A 22108-nucleotide genomic window follows, 5' to 3' on the forward strand; every position below is an offset into this window, starting at 1 on the left:
GAAGTTACAGCCCTGGGGTACAAGATGACGGCCTCTATTGAATGAATGCCTGCAATGTGGCAAGTTCAATTAGTTATACACTGAACCAGGATGCAGCTCAGTGGGTCACTGCCTCTCTGGCAAGTGCGAGGCACTGAGTTCTATTCCTGGTACCAAAAAAGAAAATAGAAAATAATGAAGACCAAATAGTTGTGTGCTGTAAGGGTAAAGTGTCAAATAGATCTGGAGACTTAACATGAACACGAGCGTATAAATTCTTCAATAATAATTTTATTAGTTTTGATTATTGATGTAATATTTTGGATATATTACATACAATATTACAATTAATTTTTCTGTAATCTTCTAAAGTAGTTACTACAAAGCTTAAATTACAAGTAAGGCTTGCATTTGTGATTCACATTTTATTTCTATTGGGCCATTTGGTTTACTGAAATGTAGTTAGGAAAAGTATACTTTGGGCATGTGGAAGAGAGATAAAAAATAAAAGCTGGTCCAGGTAGGTGTGGGCATTAAGAAGAAAAGAGGATTCAGGAGAAGCAGAAGCTGTAGCTTTATTTTTGCATTTGTTCAGCTGAGGTGTTAGGTATTTAGAAAGAGGAGAGCAGGTAAGAAGTATCTGTTAGAATTTATATGGGTAAGTGTGGGATGGGAGGCACAGATTTGGAACATTGATTCTGACATCTAAAGTCATTAATAAAAATTTTAGAATATGGATATAAAGTAAAAGGATAAGGTTAACACTATAATAAGGTTAGGCAAATGATTAAATCGGACTGCTTTACACACTTTCAACATGACTCAGTGAACTTTCGTTGAATACCTGCTATGTGGCGGGATTTTGTAATATATAAGAGTTTAAAAATTAAGAAAAAAGTAAAATTTTTGAAATGGAAATCAATTGATTATATAAAAATTTAATTTCAGACCTAAAACAATGTATATTTGTCAAGGGAAAATATAGAAGATGACCATGTTTGATATTAGCTAACAGGGAATGTATATTTAAATACAGTAAAACATTTTCATTTGTAGAAAGATTTTATTACAAGAAGTAAAAGTAAATATAAAATCTTATAAAGAATTTGAAGAAATTTTCTTAGAGTTTTTAAGTATCAAGATGTTATCATTGGTATCTCCACTCGATATGTAAGCTTCCATTAAATTTTGCCTCCATATTTTCACATGTCTGTTAAATACTGTATTCTTGATAGAGTATCTGTTGGGTTGCAAAGGAATTGAGGAGATAGGTACAAATAGCAGGTGGAAAGGGAAGAGTTCTGAATGCATAACAAAGAAATAGAGAAACGGGATAGAGACCACATAGGAAGGAGTGGGATGGAACCATCTTGAGGGAAATTTGTCATCAGGAAGAGAATAGGGAATGTTTTGAATTAACTTTTGGAATATATGTATACATACGTATATGTATGTCTATATATGTATATATATGGTTTTAGTATTAAAGGAAGTGGAAACAACATTTCTGTTTAATGAAAGGGATTATTTGTTAGATATATATTGTTTTTATGTTTCAGCACAATGACATCTGGGATTATACTGCGTCATTTAAATATATTTTCATTTAAATCCTACAAAAATCCAGGAATAATTATTATTTCTATTTTATAGAAAAAAACACTGTAGCTTAGAGAGTTCCACAAATTGCCCAAGGCCACACAGCTAATGCGTGGGAGAACTGAGATGAGGACTTGATTTTGAAAGCCCACATTCAAACTTGGGTGTACTTGTTTATGTTTACAATCCAGTGACTGTGTACCCAGCGGACAAACAAAAGGAAAGGAAAAGTAAGCAACCTGTAATTAAATCCTTGAATTTTGGAGAGAAACGTCCTAGTGTCCATAACAGCAGTAGCATTTATTCTGAAGTAAGGACCAAGGATATGTTATGCATAAACTACATCAGTTATTTTAACAATTTAAGTTTTAGTATACAATATAAGTATACTATACCTGCCATTTCCTACCAATTCACTGGTTGATCCTGAAAATATGATTAGAGTGGTCAAAAACTAGTAGAAAAATTTCAGACACAATGTATATGTATACACATATATGCATACATATATATTTAAAATATGTATATATTTATGACTGTGTTGTGTTCTTACATCTGAGAATAAAATCCTATTAACAAGGCCTTGAAATCATTAGAAAAAATTGTTTTTGAGGTACCTCCATCACGTAAATGCTTAATGTTACACAGCCAATAAAAATAGTTGTTTTAAGATATTATTCTAATATAAATATTTTATGTTGCAACTAAAAATAAATCAATTGTCATAATAAATATGTTCCTTTACATAAAACAGTGAGACAGAGAAAAAGGTATGCAAGATGGGTTTACTAAAATTCAAATAAAATTATTTTATTAGACTAAAAGCTGTATTTTTTAGAAAAATTACAGTAATATAAAAATTTAAAGTTTCCTAACTAGTACTTTTCCTTTTTGTATATTTCATTCTCTTTGGATCAATGTGAATGCAATGAAATTTTAATTATGATTTTAATTTGGATGAAATTTCATGCATAAATTTCAGGAACTCATTTTGATAAGTATATATGATATTTTGACGAAGACATACTCAAATACTGTTCTAGCCTTTATCAAAGTGGAGTAATTAATAATTATTTTTGAGTTGAGAAATGAAGGCAAAGAAAATAAGGACAGAAGACAAAAAGTATTCCTTTAAAGGACCTGAGAAGTATTGCAAAATTTTAAAGTTACATCTTTTTAGACCATAGGAGAGAATTAATTTAAAAATTTGATTAATTATGCATATTAATTTGAGTCAACTATTCTAAAATGGGTTAAATATTCTTCTTCCTTTTCTCCTTCTTCCCAGACCCTCTTCCTCCTTCCTCTGTTTTGTTTTGTAAATACTGGGGATGGCCTCAGTCATTTAGCTATGTCCCTGTCATTTAGCTATGTCCCTTTTATTTATTTGTTTATTTTTAAAATAAATCTATATATATTTAATAAATAAATAATAGCTAGATAAGATCTTGCAAAATGGCCCAAGCCATTTACAGATTTGAAATGTTGCAATTCATTTCCAGAGTAGCTGGGATTACAGGCGTGTACCACCAAGGTTAGTTTTTGTTATTGTTGTTTGTTTGTTTGTTTTTAGTTTTTTCCCAAACAAGGTTTTCTTTGTTACCAGGCTGGCCTGGTCTCAACTCATGAACTCACGAGATCCTCCTGCCTTAGTCTCCTGAGTCACTGCACTCCAGGTGCGTGCTGCTGCAACGGGCGCAAGACACTTTTAAAACTCAGTTTTCTGACTTACTATAGTGCAGAGTCTCATAGTCCAAGGACTCTTCAAATTGTTTTTTTGTATGGTGAATTTAAGTTATGTAGTTAAAATAGTTTTGTCTCCATTATTAAACTCTAATAAGAAAAATAGATATGATGATTGAAGTAACTAGGGGAGAGGAGAGCAGTTTAGTGAAAGTTTACTGTCAGATGTTTATAGATTGATCAGTGACACTCTAGAAAGAAAATGAGAACATGCAGAAAATGAGTTATATTTTTAAGAATATGATGATATGTTGAAGAAGCTTGACATGTTAGCTTTAGCAGATCTGAATAGTACCTCCTCTACATTCTCTATATATTTATATTCTCTCACTTGGACAAAAATGTTAATCTTCATTTAAAGAAACAAAAAAAAAAATAAAAACTAGAGGAAGCCAATAAACAAGTGAGCTGAAGGTTAGAACCCTAAAAATAAAATTTCCATCATATTTATTATGGTCCCCGAAACGCTGGCATCAAACGCAGACCTAAGTCACAACCCTGACAATTTCATCCCCAAGTTAAAGAAGAATCACTGTAACAAAGAATGACTGTAACTGTGAATTATATTGAGTCCCAATAAAAATATTATATCCTCAAAAATACAACAGCTTCTGGATTTACTGAGAAAATAATTTTAGAAAAATAAACATTATAATGTAGTGCAAATTCAACGATGGATTTTCAAATTTAAAATGTAAAAACCTTGATTCTCCTTTAAAATATTCACATGTGATTTGCTTGCCTAAAGCAACAAAAATGAAAGAAAGAGAAACAAAAGCCTTAAACTTGATGGTGAATTATTGCAAACATAATTTCTCAAATTACTGGAAAAATCATTTTATTTGCAGCCTATAGAAAATTACTCTGGAGGAAAGATGAATTGTTAGCTAATGTTGCCACAGTCCGTTTGATTGACTGTTCCATTGAAATTGGGCCTTCATGTATTGCTGAAAAGCTTAATAAAGCCTTAATATATCATCATTGACAAATGAGATAGAGACCCAATTAACATGACAACAATCTCCAAATGGGACAGGAACCTATAACTCTAAGCCGAAAGAATGTCACTTCTCTAGAAATTAATTTTTGGGTGACATGAGTAAGGAATTGCAGTGATGTTTAAAGAGGTAAGATTTAGATTATATGTCTCTTTCAAAACTGTCATTAAAAACATAATCATCTATAGTTATAGATATATTAGTACATAAGTAAAAAAGTCCATGCTTTGAAAAGGTTGACCTCTACTACACTAAAGGCAATGCATCAGTAGACCAGCAAACATATCTTGGTGTCTTCATTCGATATCGTATCAATACAGTTTTTCATTTCTAGCTTGGATAGTGAAAAAGTATACCAATATTATATTGGTGGAGGTGGAATATCTAGATTAACAGTATAGTAAGATCCTGGACCTATTTAAAGGCCATTTTATACATGACGGTGATATTATGCTGATTTGACCTCTCCTGTCCCCCAAAACTCTTTAACAGATTTTATTGGAATCACAATGCCAGATTCATTGAGAATTCTAACCCAGTCAGATGAAACAGTAATGTTAATGAAGTAGTAAATATGAATCAATAATATTTCCTCTTATACAAGAGGAAAACAGATAAAGACCATATAGGCTACAACTCTGCAACTTCTTAACAAGTCGAAAACATTGGTATGGGGGTGTAACAATAGGAAAATATATGTGGGCTAAATAAAATAAATAATTATTCAAAACTAACAATATGAAATTATATGATTTCTCTCCTTAAAAAAGCAACATTGTTTTTAAATTATCCAGGGGAACATGTTAGCCCTTAATTCAGATATTAAGTTACTACTAACCTCATTTGCATACACTTCAGTCCTTATCTTTTTCTCAAAATTTTAATTGGTCATTTGCATATCATCAGCATTATTAGTCATACACTGATTTTCTAAAACCTTCTGGTTAACAGAGGAGTTGAGCTGTACGATAATCCCCACACTAGAAACTGGATAATGCCACAAAACCCCACAGTTTATTTTTTCTGAAAAGCTTACATAAGGATTGATGCTAATAATTGCCAGTGCGTGCATATATAACAGCTTTCATTTTATGAAAAAGATTGAAGGAAGTTTATTCTGACAGTCCTCTGTGGACAATCACAAGTGCATTAAGGGGTGAAGTTGTGGGCTTGCTTTTTCTCACTCAAGGGTAAAGCGAGCGTCTCCAGAGGCAGGATTTGGTCTCTGCTACCTCACTTTTTGCAGCTCCTGTCTCAGCCAGGACGGCAGGGGCTGCCCCAGCCTGTGCAGCAGTTTGGACAGCTCCACATTGTGGTCTCGGTAGTAGTTAGAGAGGAAACTTCTGGACTGCAAAATGAAAGGATAAAATAGTTTAAAAGAAATTATTAGTTCATCAGACACAATTGTGTAATCTACATTAATTAAGAAACTGTATTACAATGTCGGTGTCTATAAAATATTCCTTAGTTTTTAACGTGTTTTTTTTTTTTTTTTTTCTTGTACCAGGGATCGAACTCATGACTTTGTATTTGCCAAAATAGGGACTTATGCTGCTAAACTAAACCCCTGGCCCTAACTACTGCTTATTTCTTACCATTTGAAAACTTTGGCACAAGTGTAGCTGGTAAATAAAAATAGATTCAGGTTTTCCCTAAGAGTTTTCTGTTTCCAAAAATATTACAAGATCCCTGAAGATTAGATTTTTTTTTTTTTTGTAATTCTATTATCTCGGTCAAATTTCAGAGACTGACTGTTACTAGTAAATGATTTCAAAATTATAAAATATAACAATGGTTTTAATTTCATATCTGACATTTATTTATACAGATTTCTGGAAGACAGAAAGGAAAAAAAAGGATCTTTTCTTCCTTATTCATATTTTATCCTAGTGAATGTAGTCCTGTCTCTGGTCAAATAGTGGAGATGAACCCTTTCTCCCTGTAAGTATAAGTAGCAATGGCCCCCAATACTTTATTCATCCATCTTCCCTTAAGCCCTCTCTGATATTTTAACACAAATGGATCTCCTCATAAAACTCCCCTAGCGACTTTTGTGTACATTATGAGAACTGATGTAAGGTAAGCAGATTTCACCACTGACCAGTTTTTGGGCATCTCATTATGTTTTTTTTCCTTAAACCAGATTGTAGATGCTTCAAATTTGGAATAAAATACTTACAGTAGTAGGGGGGAAGGACAAGGTTTTTTTGTTTTTATTTTTGCAGATTAAAGTGATTTCTGAAGCCCTTTTGAAATTATTGAGTTCAAAGTTGTACTTTAAGGACCTTCTGGTACTCATATCACTCATATCACCATAGTAACAGAGGAGCCGCTAAGCTCTTCATTTTGCTCACCTTGCTTCAGGAGAGATACTCCTGATGTCTGGCAGAGTTGGAGGCTTGCTGGGTTCCCCATCCCAGACTCACAGTAACACATTTTCTTTACGTATCTTCCCTTCTACTAAGACTTTTTTTTTTGCATGTTTTAGTTGAGTTTTATGTATCCCATTATAAATTGTTGACCATAATCAATTTATCCACTGCATAGTAAGTCTACTCTCATAACTGTTTCTTGTATCATCCATTATTTCAATCTGTATCATACATTATGTAAGCACTGGACTCGTTTGTTGAACATATAATAATTGTGCATGAGTATTTTATCCCCAATCACATTTTTTGCTAAACATCTTAAGTGATTTGCATATTTGCAAAAGAGTTGCTTTAGGTAAATATTTATATTTGATTTACATTCCAAGAGGAAAACATTTCAAGGAATATATAACAATCCTTTATCTATTTCTGTCATCTTCTAGATGCATTAACTACTGATTGCTAAGGAAAAGCAGAAAAAAGAAGCAACTTTCTGTTAAAAGTTTTAAAATAGATATGTGCACAGATTTTTGTCAGAGAGATTCAGATTAGGAAAATAATACCTCCGGATCCATGGGTGGGTATTTTCGGCCTTTGCTTCTTCCGAGGCATTTTGTCTTTCCTCCTTCCAGTAACTGACACCAAAAGCCCTTTTGGGGATCAAATCTATAATTGATAAAACATATACTTATAAGTGATATATAGATTATATATACAAGTTTTAAAATTATAATTATAAATAATATATAGAATTATAATTATAAATTATATATAGAAGTTTTGGTAATAAACCTAAATGGATAAAGAAAATACACTTTTGTAGGTTCATTGTTTGAGTTATTTATTTCTAGAGGTAGTCAGATGATTTTAGAAAGGCTAATTGAGATTGAAGAAACTATCTGCTATTGTATATTTTTAAGTAGTTCTATGCTAATTTGCTAGGTCTTCAGCCCAATTTTTAGATTGAAAGTACTAATTTAAGCTTCATATTTTACTTAGGAATCCATAAACACAGGACAAACATACAATAAATACAGGACTTTTAGAACATTTAGATTTTTCGTAGGTATGATTTCTTAATAGATTCCTTTGAAATTATTCATTAAAGTGGTCAAATGTAATGTGGGTACACTCTTCTGAAATGAAAATAATTAAGCCTTCTACTTTGAGAAATTATTGTATTCATTTTACATTCAAAATGTTGCCAGGAAGGGGCACATGATTATAATCCTAGCACTCAGAAAGCTGAGGCAGGAAGGTCACTGTGAGTGTGAGACCATTCTGGGCTACCTAGGAAATTGAAGCCCACGCTGAACAGCATAGCAATACTGTCTCAAAAAAATTAAAAAGAAAAAAAATTACATTTCTCAAAAAAGAAGTTAAAAGTGTAAAAGAATAATTTATTATGTTGATTACAGACAATAGGAGACCCAGCAACACAAATGATGAATCGAGGATTAGAGAATCTTCCTTTCTTTTGTTGAAGCCAGATAATCCTATCGGATGATTTAGATCCCTGTGGTCTTAAGGAAAATTCTAATGTTGTTTTTCTCCATTAGCTGTACTTAGTTACAAAAAAAAAGGATGTATGGCCTAATTATTTAAAGTAAAAAAAAAAATATGAACTCTTGTTTGGGACTAACAAGAGAGGAAAAATGAAAGAATGAATGAAATAAGAAGGGAAATGCTAAATTTATTGCTGTGAGACTTGCTGTATGCATAAAACATTGAAAGGTTTGCGTTTTTGTTGCTCAGCAGATGTTTTAGAAGGATGAAGCGTAATTGACTGGGATGTAAAGTTAATTAGTTGCAGGATATTTTGTTGCCCTGGGCCCATTCCTGTAATACTGGTGCACCTGCAGTTTGCCTCTGCACATATGTGGACTCATTTAGGGGGAGAGGGAAATTTCCTTCACAGTTCCTTGCCCAGGCTGTTATTAGAGACTGATCCTGGCAGTCCAAGTTGTCCTAGTACATGTTACCAATTAAAATTAAATACATCACTACTTAAACAGATAAGAGGAAGACAGAGTCATTTCCACCCTGGACTTTTCAATCTCCTCCTTGCCTCTCACAGTCCTTTCTTTAGTTTCCACTAATTTCCCAAGAGGAAAAAAACAATTCAGCATGCTGTGCGAAATGAGATGGGAAGTCAGCATAACGGTGCCCCTAAACAGTATTTTCGGCCTCAGAATGAGAATATTTAACTGCATTAAGGTGAAATACAGCACTGGCTACAAAACCACGACGTTTATCCACACTGTGAGAGCAACTCTTCTGCTGCTCTTAGGTAGTGTGCAGGTCGCGGGGTGGACTGCAGGCTCCCCTAACTCTCCACAGCAATTTTTATGAGGCAGAACTTCTTATAACCATAGGAACGGGAGGCATTTAGAATACTGAGATTCATTGTTAAAGATAGGGATGTGATAACCCTGAATCCACATTATTTTGCTGCCCTGCCTTGGTTTAATGCATTGATGATTTTATATACCTTAAATCTAACAAAAGGTATTTGTCTTCTCCAACCTATACAGATTCCTTGTTTTATGATTTTAGTTTAGTATGCATGAAACTGTGAATTAAGGCACAAAGCTGTTTTCAAATAACAGGTAAAGGCATAAGTTGGTTGGTATTTAACTTTTATTACACCTAACATCAATATGGTTATTAATTTTGTGACATGTGAGATGTATTAAAATCCATGTATTTGTACTTGTTTGTACTCTCTCCTTCAAAAGTATGCTTTTACGGGTTTATTGAGCCATGAACAACTATTTGTAATAAACAGGACAGAACAATTATCTAAACTAGAGCTGAGAGTCAGGGGAAGCTATGGCAAATAAAACTATTAATGCAAGATACATTATAGGAAGCTTTGACTACTTAGCCAACAGGGGCATGTCCTGTGTTGTTGTTATTTCCATGTGAAGTTAAAAACTTCATTAAGGTTGTTTTAGTGGATAAGGAACAACCCAAACTTATTACTGCTTTTCCTGTTCCTCCATTACCCTCTCTAATTGTCTAATTGCTGAGTCTAATCTGCTGTGAACTGGGAAATTACATAACCAGGCTTGTTATAATTTTGTCTGAAATTTAATAGGCTTTAAACAAGACCTTGTAGGACAGTCTTGTGTGAGAAAAGCATATGCCGTTTTGAAGTTTGCTTTGGCTGCTTGCAGGCTTTATTTTCGGTTATTTTGCTTCTTTACTTTTCCCCTCATTTTTAATTGTTTGGATGTATGGTTTTATTGCCCCAGGATGACTGTTACAGTATCTCCTATCCTTCATGCTGTTATGTAGGATGACTTTGCCCCACATCAAGAGATACAGTCTCATTTCCTGCCTTGGATTTGGACTGGCTTTCGTGACCTCTGTGACCAACAGAAGGCAGTGAAAACAAAGCCTTGTGACTTGCAAGTCTAAGGCAAAGACTTTCTGGGACCAAAGGCTCCCTTGACACACAGGGCTCTCTTTTGAAACATAGCTGCTGCACTGTGAGAAAACCTAGTATCACATGGCAGAGGCTACAGGGGCCGTCCTTTGATTCAGGATCTGGTTATCTAAGTGAAGAAGTTTCCAGATGATTTCATTCAGCAGCCATTTAAATAATACTCAGAGATTCAAGTCTTCCCAGCTCGGATATCATGAGCAGAGGCAAGCCCATCCTGGCTGTATCCTAATTTCTGACCCACAGAATGCAGGAACACAACAAAATGGTGGTTATCATATGCCAAAATGTTTGGCATATGAAAAGCATGTAAAAGTAGAAAACTCGACCTTTATAGGTGATTACATTTGATTATAAATAATTTAATAAATATAGACTAAGTTATGCATGTACTTCTTTCCTAATTCTATCCTAAAAACTGATTACTTTCAGAGGAAATGGAAGTCACTGGTACTTAATTTCTAAGTTATAGATTACTCAGAAGAGACTATAGAGTTTTCAGCTTTGTAACTTCAATTTCTAGGACACTTTCTGCACAAGAAGTTATATAGAAAGTTTAGTTAACCAAACTGATACTAGGAAAAAGCTGATAAGTAGAGAACTTATCCTAAGAGAAAATACCTATGATGTTTTATGAAGATGAAACATTCCTGGTACTTACAAGGTGACAGTACATGAATAATGATATTTCTTTGATTGCTTTTGAGTAGCAAAATGATGTATAAATTCATAGCTAATATTAATGACATTATACACACACCTACAAGTGATAATTTATGATGGCAAATAATTGAAATGAAATCAAGCATGAGAATAGACTCACGTTAGTGCTTCGGAGTAATTATAATGAGGTGTAACTCCCAGAAACTTCTGGACTTCATCCATCACAGTAGCTGGGTCAGATCTCAGCTGCTGTCCATCAATAATTAGCAACTGCAAAGTCAAAAATAGTCACCTTATGAAGAACAAACTAAACTGAGTTGACTGAGCTGCCTCCTTTGACCTGGTATGGTATTAAATTAGGTCAGTCTGAACAGGAAGGAAACACGCACTATTTAGAATACAGTTAGTTGTTTATGATTCTTCCATCCTTCCACATTAACAATAATTAAAGTTTGCCATTGGCAATTGCTTTATGTGTCTGTGTGAATTATTAAGTTAAAGCCTCTAACTTCCTTTGCTCTAAATCAGAAATAAAGATGAACACTCCCTGGATTTTTCCATCTGTAGGGCAATTAGATAACTTGCCAATCTACGATGCCATGAGCTAACTTTGGAGTCATGGGCTTAAAATAATGGTCATTCAGATGATTTCCCATCTGTGCCTCCAGACTATGACAGAGCATAGTGGAAAATGTTGGTGCCGGATTTATGACCTTGGTTCACTACCCTAGAATATCAGATTTGCCTGAAGGACGTTTAAAAAAAAGTCAGTGCGGAAGACCACTTGTCTGAGAAGTTAACTGTCCCCTGAGTGATACGGGGCACTTACCTTTCCTGAAATCGTTGCTTGATTTTTTCTGGTTCTATCCCACATTCCTGGAGCTGTTACTGCTCACCCCAACATGGAAGAGTATTGTGCAAGCTCCTTCCACCCTTAGCAAGGTGCCACAAGACAGAATCTGCACACCGAGTTCTGCAAACTTTGTCTAAGGAACTGTTCTACTAGTCATTGTGAATTGCTGCCTGAAAGGCATGTGACATCTCTTTTTGGAAAAGGTTTCATTTAGAGGTATTAAGTGAAGATATCAAGTGTTTTAGAGCCATTTAGCAAAACTTTATTAGTAATGAAATTAAAACAGGCAAGGTAGTGCACACCCGTAATCTCAACACTCTGGAATACTGAAGTAGAAGGATTTCAAGCTTGAACCCAGCCTAGGCAGTCAGTGACTTTAGTAAGACCCTCTCTCAAAATAAAAAATAAAAAGGGATGGGGATGTAATGGAGAGTGAAGGCTCTATGATAAAATAATAAGTCAAATTAAAAACGTAAAAATTCACATTTCTTCTTTCACTATCATTGTCTCTGATGATAAATTGCTCTCTGTGGAAATTTTGATTTGCAGTTTGTATCTGTCAGTGCAACACAATCATGATGTCATAAATAGTGAATATTAATTTGTAGGGTATTACCTGAGAAGTAGCAAAGTAGGTCAACCATCTTTCAATGTGGACTGCATACCATCCTGGGACAAGGCATCTCCTCTGCAAGGCTTTTAAGTCAGATGGGGCCCAATGTCCCGTTGTAATAACTTCGTAAAAATTAAACCTCAAGGCAGCTGGGTCTTCATGGGATCTCTGGTGCTGCAGACAAAAGTGTCAACTGTAAAGCTATTTTTAAAAAATGTGTGTAGAGATATGACTCTATTTCACAAAATAATAAAAATTAATTGATTTAAAGAGATAATAAAGCATCTGGTAAAAACTGCCTGTGTTTAAAAATGATCATTGATTGGCACATTGCTTTAAATATTTGAAAGCATTCTGCACATATCAAGGGAGATGAGGAGAAGATCATGATTATATTTATGGCTTAAATGCTTAGGTTTAAAGCATGGAAGAATGCAGGGACATTCTTCATGTGTCTGTTTAGCAATGAAACAAGGTCAAGGAGCAGACAAATCAAGCTGGATGAAAAGAGATTTAGATGGGCAGGAGTGGGTTTAGACTATTGTTTTATCATATCTTCTACAAGGTTCTGACACTTCTGTAACAGGTGCTCCAGGTACACGAAAGCAGATGTCTTTCCTAATGCTTGTTTAGCTGTCATGTTCATGTTGCTGTTGCACAGGGTCCTTCTGCTTTCAAACTAGTACTGCTAATTCCAAAATATGGCTTTATTCCTAATTCCACTACCAATTCTGAGTTTTTCATACCAAATCATCACAGGGGAAACAGGAGAGAACCCAACTCGACGAGAGATGAATTCCGCATTAGTGAAGCATCACAAGCATTTATTAGGCATCTTTCCAGAACAAAGAACAGCAATAGATGTTAGAGATAAAAAGGTATAAGTAAGGCACACTCCATGTTTTCAAGGAAATCTAATCTACTGTTGAAGAGGCCAAAGTAATAGATTGTAATAAATTCATATATCTGAGTAGAAGCGTGAGTTTTCAGTTTACGGTAAGCATGTCAATGAAAGACTTGTTCTGAGTGACACATGAAAGGACTTTTTAATGGACAAAGTTGCTGAGCTACAATGTAATGAGAAAGATTTTGATAATTCAAAAAGTGTAAACAAATATGGAGCTTAAGAAAACCTCTGAGGAGTAGGGGATTTAGCTCAGTGGTGTAAGTGCCTGCCTGGCAGGCATAAGGTCATGAGTTCGTGCCCTGGTACCACAGAAAACAAAAAAACAAACAAAAACCACCTCTGAGTGAGGATGGATGAAATGTTGTGGACAAATTAATTTGTTGTCTGTGATATCTAAAAGAGAGAAGAAATTTCAGTGCAAAATAAGGATGGAAATACACTGCAATCTGACCCTATTGTATAATCTTAGGCAGAGTAAGGTCGCCAGAAGCAACATAAAGAAAAAATGATGATTCAAGCAGTGGTGAATGATTAAAGAGTGGCAGATTGATCGGAACAATAAAAAGTCTTATTAGTGTACATTTATTGACTCTGATGCACATTACAAATTATATAATCTTCTGAATTACATCGAATATATACCAATACATAATTCATTTAATAAAATGCATAGAACTTACATAATTTAAATAAGAATTATAACCATGCTATGTGCATGCAGTATAAATAATGTGAAATTTTTATTATAAGCAGTGAAAATATGGAACTGTAGTTAATCTGTTCTACAGTGACTTATATCAGTTTAGTACCAACTTTTCTTTATTTTCCTGAATCTAAGAAGATTAGCATAAAAATATGGTCAGGAAGTCACAAAGGGACATATTTTATAGGAAAAAATAGCACTTTAGTTCCTTGGTGAGGTCCATTATAAGAATGTGGGGTAGAAATTACAGTGGCAGGTGACATTCGTGGGAGTTTCTGAATTACACCTGCTGAGCTTTGGATTTATGGTATTTACTGAGTAGACAGGACTAGCTAAGTAATAGCTTGCATTTGGAAATGTGGAGCACTTTGGGGCTCTATTCTCAGCAATATGGCAATAAAAAGTATTATCAGAAAAAATAATTCCTTTCAAACCTGTATTTTCAAAGAATTCATTTGAAAAGTCAGGCACAGAGAAGCACTCACATAATATAGATTCTATTTTATTTAAATGATCTCTGTGAAAATCAGATTCATTTTAATCCACATTAGTGACAATGCTTTCTGCTAGGAAATTCTTTAATATTACCCCAAATATTTGAATTCAAAGCTTTTAATTAAGACTTAACATTGTAATGCTTTTGGTATCTTTTAAAAATAAATTTATGTTGCTTTGCAGTGTGATTTTTTATGACGTGAGAAAGATGTATCTTTTGTCTTTTATGGGGAAGATTCATGCATCTGATACAACTGTTGGATTCACACATCAGCAATCTAAATGTTTCACTGGAATCCCCAACTACTTTTCCCAAGTTGTAATGTCATAGTTTTTATCAATCAGTAACAAATATTTATTGAAGAAATTTTGAACTGTGAAAAAAATAAGACAAATTAAAAAAAATTTGCTTCACATTTCTAAAATTTCCTTTTAGTCTTTTTTACTTTGCCATTGATTTTCATACGCATTAAGCATACATATACAAAATGCACTTACACATTTGGGATTTTTGTACATATATACTATTCGCACCATAATCCACGTTCACTAAGGATATCACTGATTGGCTTTTGTTTTTGTTTCTGTATTTTTGAGACAGGGTTTCATTATGCAGTTCCAGCTGTCCTTGAACTCACTTTGCAGCCCAGGTAGATCTCAAACTTGCAGCCACCCTCCTGCCTCAGCCTGCTTAGTATGGCATTGCAGGTGTGCACCACCCTGGCCAGCGAGTTATCACTGTTATAGTCAATTTTGCATTTCTGTGGTCGCTTTCATCCTACTCATTTTATTTATCTCCTTTTCTCTTTTTAAAATGCTACTTCCCTAGACAATTGCCCTCTTTTCATCAGGTTAACTCATTCTAGACATCGCCCAGGACAGACCACTGTCACTTCAATTTCTCTATGTCAAGCCTTTTAAATTTCCTACACTTATATCAATCCAGTCTTCTATGCCTCAAATTTCAATCCAGGGCTTCGTAGACAGATACTCACTAATAGGGTTTAGGGTAATCTATGAATGTGGATCGACAAAAGGTGACCTCTTTATGTTCAGTATCCTCCAAATGGAGGTTTTTCTTTAACTGTGTATGTGGACAACTTCCGTAGCTGTGGTTCTGTCGTCATTACAAATTAGTTATTTTTATATCACATCATGGGGTTTCAGATTTATAAAGATGTTAAAATTCTAATAGTATAAGACTTGTCTTTAGAACTTGTCATTTAATGCTTACATACATAAGCATATTACTAATTTAAAAAGTATTCTGATACTTATATTTTACTATGGAATGATCCATGCACACCTGTGTTTATATCAACACAATTCATAATATCTAAATTCTGAAATCAGCCTATATCAGCAGATGAATGGATAAAGAAAATGTGTTTTATATACAACAAAGCACTATTCTGCTACAAAGAAGAATAAATTTGATTTATTTATAGGAGAATGGATAGACCTTGAGTTCATTAAGTGCAAAAAAGTTAGACACATAAATTTGAATATAGTGTGGTTTCTCTTGTATGAGAAACTCAAAGCATAAATGAATTAAAGAGCAAAATGGAAGATAATGGGAAATAGAAAGACAGACCTTTTGCAAAATGGAAGTTGACAGATGGAGGGGAAGGGGAGAGCAAAAGAAATTAAGAATCACGTGTGAAGAATGAAGTTGTATCAGGTACATGTACCAACCACCTACAATGCACGTATTTATTATGTTCCGCCGACATTTACTCAAAACAATGAATCTGGTAGCCCCTTGGTTGCAGCCCTGATGGTCCAGGACCAATCAACACGATTGATTTCTGTCCTTCCTTCAGTTGGAAGCCTACATTTTTCTTCCAGAAGAAATTACAACAGCACTGAAATATCTCTTCACAGCACATGTACAATATCTAATTATCTTTATGATTTATATCTATCCATGGAGGAGAATAAGCACACTCTTTAATTTTCATTTTATTGACTAAAACTATAATTAAATGTAGCTGCACAGTATTGCATTCCAGTCTGGCACATATCTAAATCGTTGGACATTTATACTTCCTTATGTTATTGTTTTTATAGTTAATGCTGGAATAAGCATAAATATTTGTCCTTTCCTTTGAAATTTTCCATATGATCAACTCCAAAAATGGAATCGTGGTTCACAGAATCTTCAGTACCACTTACTATACTTCCTGCTACTTTGCCTGTCATCGAACAGCTTTCAGAAAATATTGCAAAATGTATCCTTTTATTGGAACGCACCAGATCCTCTCCCCACATATTGTGGCCAGCGGAGAAAAACGTCACAAATTTTGCCAAAATATTAACAGCAATTTATATTTTGTAAACACCTAATTGGTATGGTAATCTTTCACATAGTTGTTGAACTGTTGATTTTTGTTTGTATGATTTTTCTATTTGTGCCTTTTTTCCCATTTTTCCCATTTATTAGCTGAGTCTATTATTTATTTACGAATTTTAAGGCATATGTTATAAGCCAATGGCATGAATTCATTTACCTTGTGTTTTTAAAGCATCATTTATAGGAGATCCTTAGATGTTGGCTTTTAATTTTGTTAAATTTTTGTATGCCAATATTTTATAATTGCTGATACAATCTATTAATTCCTTGATGCATGTTTTTTTCTGTTTTATGGCTGGAAGTCCTTGTTCAATGTGATATGAGTTAAATATTTAGTTTTTCTTATGTACGTTTTGATTTAGTTTGTGTACTTTTACTCCTGACCCTTCAATGTGTCTCGGCTTTATTTTGGTGGTTCACCATCACCTACATTCAAGCGAAAACTAATAGCAGTATTTGCCTTTGTTCGTACCTGGTACCATGAATATGCTCTGTCTGAGGGGTCGATGAGGATGGTGATGATCTTGGCTTTGGGGACAAGAGATGCAGCTCGCTTGGGGGCATCTTCTGAATGGAAGTAATTAGCACTCTTCTCGAACAGAAAGTCATTTGTAATGTTAGATGGAGTGGGGAAAAAATCCATATACCTGAAGGCAGAGGGAGATAATTAACTTGAGATTTTTTTCCATCATTTTCTGAATAAAAAGTACTTTAAATATTTTCACATTCATTTATACCAGTTTGTAATTATCCTGCTAAAAGCAGTTTAAAAAGTGGATATTCGGTATACTTTAAGTGTGATAACAACCCAAAATATTATTGCTCAATAGCTCATTCTGGGTAGAGAAAGGAATGAGACAGGATAAATGAAATGAAAAAGAACAAACAGAAAATACTGTAGATTTGAACTGATATTCTGTGCCACTGAAAGTCAAGTTCAGAAATATTGCTTACTCCTGGCAAACATAAATTACAACATCTTGCTTCACTGATTATTTCAAAAATGAAGTATGTTTGCAAATTTGAATGCAGAAATTCTTAAGGTGAGATTAAAGTTCACAAGACAAACATGTAAGTCAAACTAGCTATAAAATACTAAATAGATTAAGCAATAGCTGTTCTCCTTTTTGACTTCTGTGTAATTTGTGGCACACGCAGCAATGTGAGCACATTATAGTCTATCTAGAGTAATTAAGCGGATATTTCCTGCCAGTTGATCCTGCGGTGCCTCCGTAGGTTCACTCCTCCATATGCTGTCGGAGTGTTCCGCTGCATGTAGATTGTGGAATCAATATGTTCTGAGGTTAATTCGGTACAAGGCTTTAATTATGTGTGTAACTCTCCTTACAGCTCATCACTTCTCTAACCCTCAAATGTTCTAGAAATAAATAATGAGAGCAATTAAGAATTCATATAAGACTCTTATTTTCCTCTTTGACATTTGTTATTATGTTTCCCAAATGTAGAGTGCTGAAGAATCTCATCTATATTCCTGCTTAACAATCTGTGTTCCATTTGAGCTCACAGATAGAGAAAATTGCTGTTCTGTCTGTGATAGCTTGTGTGAGATTCCAAAACTTCTTTAGACTTTTGAGAGTACAGTAGGGAATTACTACGGTAGACGTAGAGTAGATACATCTCTACTCATGACAGGGAGCCAGACCTTTTTACTGGAATTGCCCTTACCTGACCCTCCTGCTAACTACATCAGAAAAGAATGGGTCTTTTGTGGAAAACAGATGCATGTGATGGTGACACACAAAGGTACCACAAATGTGGATATTGAGAAACTTTTCCTTATATGAGATTTATTTTATATACTTGGGAATTGGTTATTAAAATCAGGATCATATTTTCTTGGAAAACTGAAAAATAACTAGGAAAAAATCACCTGAGTAAGGATCATATGCAACATAAACTTTATTCACTTTTGACTTATAGAACATATTCTGACTTCAAATTTTTCATAATTATTCAAGTGTTATTTCATATTTCTTCCCTGCATGCATGTGACCAGAATTGAATTGGTTTTGGAAAGGCTCTGCTATTATTTGCATGACAAATATCAGCCTACACTGTAGCACGGTGCACTGTTTGTGTTGTTAATGAAGATACATGTCGCACAGTGTAAAATAGGCTCTGTACTGATTTATTTGTTTCTTCAAACACCGTTGTGAAGGCAAATTATGTGTTTAATAAAAAAATTAGGCACTGAAAAATAATAGTGTGTTTAAGGTGAATTTTAAATATTCTTATAAATAATTCTGATGAAAAACATCCCATAATGTTCTTTATTCAATCATATTAACTTACCAGAAAAACATTATCATTATTGCACTATCCAAATCAAATTATAGGCAACACTGATTAAACATATCATCATTATAAATTAATTTCTAATTCACTGTAGTAGAGTTGAGCATAACAAATTTATACTATAATTATGCAGATGCCTGCATACATCTATAATTGCTGAGCAGTGGTAGAGCACGTGCTAATAATGGAGTTTGTTTTCTGTTATTTTTCTTACCAGTCAATTCCTTTGTGATAGTTGTTGCCGTTAAAGAATTGAACTTCTTCAAATGTTTTGGGGCTGGGAAAATTGCTGATGATGGAAGGGTGCATAAGAAGAAATAAATAAAGTGCAGTTGTTCCTATTACATAAGAAGAAGATAAAGGTTATAAGACAATAAAAGAAGAGACAACATATTGTATTTTGCTCGAAAAGACAAACTTTTTTCAGTGTCAAAATATTTTTCTTAGCATCCATTTGGTACATTTCAAGCAGTCACTATCCAATTGTTCTTGTGTTTGTCTCTGTGTTTCTATTTTTACCTAAGTATCCGGTTTAAAATTAGTATGCAGCTGAAGTATAGCAGATCCAGCAAGGGTGGAACTCCGCAGTAATGGGATTCAGGTTCCCTTCTGGAGTCATGTGAGTGACTCACACTTTACAGTCATGGAGTGTCTCTATTTTTATTTCTGGTATTAGGCACAGTATCCTAAACTGGTGAGTTCTCAGCTACCATTTAAATTCAGATGAAGTAAATCAAGCTGTTCAATAGATGTTGACGTTACCTTTTGTGTGGCCCTGGGGTAATAATTGGTGATAACTATTGATTAAAAATACATGGGTTGCCCTCTGTAAACTGAAAGTCCCCATGTTGAGTTGAATCACAGAGGTAATAAAATTGAATTAAAAAATTTGAATACAGGGATGTGTACCTGAAAGAAAGTGACACTGGATCTAGACATATAAAAATAACTGGAATGCATGGCTCCCAGTTTAACAGTGGGGCAGAATCTAATAAATGCCCTTAATGGGAAAGTTATTTACTAACTTCAAAGGTTTTTTTTTTTTTTTTTTTTTTTTTTTTTTAGGAAACAACATTTATAGAGTCACATCATACAAACTCAAATTTTGAAAGAGCAAAGACAGAAGTACTTAAGAATTGAATTAAAACAGCCAAAAAAAAAACCATCTCAACTATGCTGAAAAACACAGGTGTAAAATTTATGAAGAAAGAGTGGACTCTTGAAGAGCTAATCTGATTTTCTCTTGAAAATAACAAGAGTTTGAAAAAAAATGTGAGCAAGGAACATTTTCCAGAGATAAGAAATGAATTAGAGGCAGAGTAGTGGAATCCAGAAGGATCTTTTAAATACTTTTTGGTTTACATTGATAGTTCCATAAGTGTATTTAAATTAAGATAAGAATGGGGAAGTCAGAGGAAAGGATTGGGACTACAAGGGAGCTGAGAAAATTAATAGTTTAATATTCTTACAGTGTTGGATACAGAAGAATCCAGGGCACAAATAAAGGAATATTTTGGAATTATTGCTAAATATCTATTATGAGGCTACACCTCATGAAGAAATGTTTAATCACTCCAATGGTTGTGGAATTGTACTCAGGTCTCTCCTCCAATACAGAGAGGCAAAGCTTTTACGTTCTGACCCTTATACCTCCGTGCTCTGGGAGCTGGGGCACCAGGAGTCCTCCAGCAGGGATGACTGACATGTGGCTTCACAGTCATCAGCCACCTCATCAAGCCACAAAATCAGGACCCTCTACTCCAAAATGAATGCACATTTTACTATCACCTATGTTTTTGTCATTCTTATCATTCAGGCTTATCCAAATTATTTCATATAAATATCTTGTGCAAAGAAAAAAACAAACAAACAAACAAACAAAAAACCAAACTATCCTCTGTCCTATTCTAAGAGAAACCCTCTTTATCCTTAAAATACAATGAGCTTCTCTTTTGATGCCCCAGAGCAAGCCAGCCAGATCATAAGAGGATAATATTGACAATGGAATCTCTGAATTTCTGGAAATTCTAAGGCCAGTGAATGATGTGTTGAGAATTGCTGTGGTAAATTTAAGCCTCTTAAAAACCCTCTTTCGCACTGGCAATAGTGAAATTTTCCTCTGATTGATGAAGGATGCAGAGATGTCGGGAAGCACACAGGAAGACTATGGTGTGAACTCTGCTCTAAGCCCAGGGCGAACATCTGTCTTCTCCTGGCTGTCTTTCCCTGATTCACTTTCACTAACCAGAATCCTTCTAAGACTCAGCAATGTTCTTCCTTTGTGACCTCACAGCAACCAAGAGAATAGGCGTTCCAGGAGCTCTTTTGCAAGACATATTTCCTAAAAAGGATTCATGTACAATGTTGTTGAAACGCAAGTGCATTTAATGCCAGATTTTTAGCATCTATCTGTGACACCATCCAAGAAATTTACAGTTGCTGGCAATGGTGGAAGCTTTGTCGACTAAGCATTTTGAGAAGCAAAATATAACTTCAGACATCTATGAGAGGATTGAAAAATTACTACAACTATTTCACATTAGAATATTTTGTGGCACATAAAATATTATCATCTGATTTCTTTGCTTTAACCTGCTTTTTTGTTTGTTTTGTGAAAGCCAAAACCGATTAAGAGCTTTATCACTGCCATTCTGGTAGGACAAACATTAAAATTTCAAGGTATAACTTATTGTCTTTATAAGCACAAACAACAAGGAGGGAAAACAGATTCATAGTTACTAATTGTAATTTTCTAGCAAAACTACAAAATATTAATGTTCAATGACAAATAATAGAGGATATGTATTTAAATTAAATTTACCACATAATTTTAAAACATAGGAATGTATTATTTTTATAGCCTTTATTCTACAGTTAGCATTCCTGTAATGGAGTTGATGAAAAAAATTAATGCTTATTTTAAACAACAGCAAAAAAGGGATATAGCTGAAAATATGTGCTGCTTTTGTTCCCTCCTTAGACATGTATTAGCTTAATATTGTAATACAATTTATATTCTTTGTAGAAGAACAATCTCAACACCAATATCTAATAGTCTGAAACTTT

At 34.2% G+C, this 22108-nt stretch overlaps 1 protein-coding gene across 1 annotated transcript in view; it reads right to left on the reverse strand.

Moving 5' to 3' along the window:
• Nucleotides 1-250: 250 nt before the first annotated feature.
• Nucleotides 251-22108, reverse strand: part of Ndst4 (N-deacetylase and N-sulfotransferase 4) — a 271193-nt gene continuing 249335 nt past the window's right edge. The window contains exons 9-14 of the mRNA XM_003468015.5: nucleotides 19257-19380; nucleotides 17199-17373; nucleotides 12272-12442; nucleotides 10963-11072; nucleotides 7255-7357; nucleotides 251-5667 (exon numbers count right to left, since the gene is read on the reverse strand). Coding sequence (XP_003468063.2) covers nucleotides 5548-5667; nucleotides 7255-7357; nucleotides 10963-11072; nucleotides 12272-12442; nucleotides 17199-17373; nucleotides 19257-19380 — 803 coding nt within the window. The 3' untranslated portion in view covers nucleotides 251-5547. The remainder of the gene's footprint in view (nucleotides 5668-7254; nucleotides 7358-10962; nucleotides 11073-12271; nucleotides 12443-17198; nucleotides 17374-19256; nucleotides 19381-22108) is intronic.

The sequence above is a fragment of the Cavia porcellus genome, unplaced genomic scaffold (genome assembly GCF_034190915.1).
Source record: "Cavia porcellus strain 051 isolate PalLab524CR breed Dunkin Hartley unplaced genomic scaffold, mCavPor4.1 scaffold_14, whole genome shotgun sequence".
Classification (NCBI taxonomy): Eukaryota; Metazoa; Chordata; class Mammalia; order Rodentia; family Caviidae; genus Cavia; species Cavia porcellus.